Source organism: Corapipo altera, unplaced genomic scaffold (genome assembly GCF_003945725.1).
Source record: "Corapipo altera isolate COAL_440 unplaced genomic scaffold, ASM394572v1 226, whole genome shotgun sequence".
Taxonomy (NCBI): domain Eukaryota; kingdom Metazoa; phylum Chordata; class Aves; order Passeriformes; family Pipridae; genus Corapipo; species Corapipo altera.
The window spans coordinates 121,804-123,844 of record NW_020885054.1 but is presented as its reverse complement, the minus strand read 5'-3'; the positions used below and the strand labels follow the sequence as shown (position 1 = coordinate 123,844).

The window sequence follows — 2,041 nt, the reverse complement described above, 5'->3', positions numbered from 1 at the left end:
TCTGTGTTGCAGTACACCCTGGTGTGACAGTGTCTGTGTTGCAGTACGCCCTGGAGCGGCTCAAGGTGATGTGTGAGGATGCCCTGTGCAGTAACCTGTCCGTGGAGAACGCGGCCGAGATCCTCATCCTGGCTGACCTGCACAGTGCTGACCAGCTCAAGACCCAGGCCGTGGACTTCATCAACTAGTGAGTGACTGCTGGCCCTGCTGGCCCTGCCTGGCCTCAGAGCTCCTTCCTCCCTCAGCTCCTTGGCTGGGAAGGCCAGAGGCAAATGTTGGTTGTTGTCCCACGCAGGGAAGGGTCTCCTCTGTTCCTTTGCTATTTTAAGTTCTCCCAGTGTGATCCTTCATTCTTCTGCCATCCCAGACATGGCATTGCCTTGGGGACAGGTTGGTCTTGTCCTCTGGGACTGTCCAGAACTGTGAGCTGTTTTGGATCTTCCTGAAATCACAGGAACATTTAGGTAGTTGAATATCAGGTAGTTCCTGGTATTGGAATCATCCTGGAGTGATAGAACAAGGGGAAGTGGCTTCCCACTGCTGGAGGGCAGGGTTAGATGGGATACTGGGGAGAAATCCATCCCTGTGAGGGTGAGGAGGCCCTGGCACAGGGTGCCCAGAGAAGCTGTGGCTGCCCCTGGATCCCTGGAAGTGTCCAAGGCCAGGTTGGACGGGGCTTGGAGCAACCTGGGCTATGGAAGGTGTCCCTGCCCATGGCAGGGGTGGCACTGGATGGGCTTTAAAGACCCTTCCAGCCCAAACCATTCCATAGTTCTGCACTGTGGGTCTGGTTACAGCTCCTCATCCACAGCAGATGTGAAGTGACTGCTGACTGCTTTGGTAGCTGGAGGCATTTGCAGTCCTGTCGATCAGTTAACAGGGTTTTTCTCAGCACTCTCTGTGTTGATCTAAAACACTCCAGTGCTGAGGAGTCAGGGTGGGTGAGCACTGTGTTCCTCTGTCCCCATCTGCCATCACAGCTGGGCTGTTCCTCCTTCAGCTGAAGGACTGCCCAGCCTAAAATTGCTCCAGCAGAGCCAGACCTTGGAATCTCCAAAGGTCGACCCCGATCTCCTGAAGCAGGAGCTGAAAACCTCGGGTGGCAAAGGATGTTCAGTGGAAGGGATCTTCAGCTGATGTTTGACCCCCGTGGGTAACTCGGGCCTGTTCTCTCTTCTCCATTGCAGCCACGCCTCGGATGTCATGGAGACGTCGGGCTGGAAGTCCATGGTGGTGTCCCACCCCCACCTGGTGGCCGAGGCCTATCGCTCCTTGGCCTCGGCACAGTGTCCCTTCCTGGGGCCGCCCCGGAAGCGACTGAAGCAATCCTAAAGCCCTGCCCCACACCTCACCCCATGTGTTTTTTTTTTCCTGGAAGCGGCTCCAGCTGGGGCCGCCTTGAAACCTTGACCACCAGGTAGACAGCGAAATCTGTGGAGCTTTTACTCTGTTGTTGGGGGGAAGAGGCTGCTCCGTGACATCCAGACTTTTTCAAACAGCACCAAGTAACTTTGGGAGAGGGGGGAGGGTGGGGGCTCTGGGGCTGTTCAACCTTCTGAATCCCTGTCGCTGCGTCGTCTGTGTGTTCCCTTCCACCTGGCTGAAGTCAGTTGAGCCCCGGGCCGGGATCAGGCCCCGGCCTGAACGGGGCTGAACCCGGCGTTGGCACCGGGCAAACCAACGTCTCTGCGTCTGGCAGCACAGAACAAAGGGGGATGCCTGGAGCAGGAGGACATTTGGGCTTTGGAGAACATTGGAGAGTGAAAAAAATCCAACAACAACGAGGAAAAAAAGGATTTCCCTGAGGTTTTGGCAAAGGAATTAATTACCTGATGGGAGCTCCAGTAGTATTTATATCAAGAGTTAAACGAGTCCTTCCAGCTGAGCTAAAAACTGGACGTTTGTGCAACTCCCTATTGCCATCCAGCAACAAGAAGATCAGTTTTCTCTGTTAGTAGCACTTGTATGTTATTGCAAAAAAAAAAAAAAAAAGAAACAAAGGATAACCCCCCTCCCTTTTCTATAAATGTCAGGTTGGAGT

General features: G+C 54.2%; 1 protein-coding gene across 1 annotated transcript in view; it reads left to right on the top strand.

The window, feature by feature from the left end:
- The window catches only part of SPOP (speckle type BTB/POZ protein), a 17,244-nt gene extending 15,216 nt beyond the window's left edge, over window positions 1–2,028 (top strand). Inside the window, exons 2-3 of the mRNA XM_027668871.1 lie at window positions 1–187; window positions 1,188–2,028. The exon at window positions 1–187 is cut by the window's left edge and continues 76 nt beyond it. Coding sequence (XP_027524672.1) covers window positions 1–187; window positions 1,188–1,332 — 332 coding nt within the window. The 3' untranslated portion in view covers window positions 1,333–2,028. The remainder of the gene's footprint in view (window positions 188–1,187) is intronic.
- The last annotated feature ends 13 nt before the right edge of the window (window positions 2,029–2,041 follow it).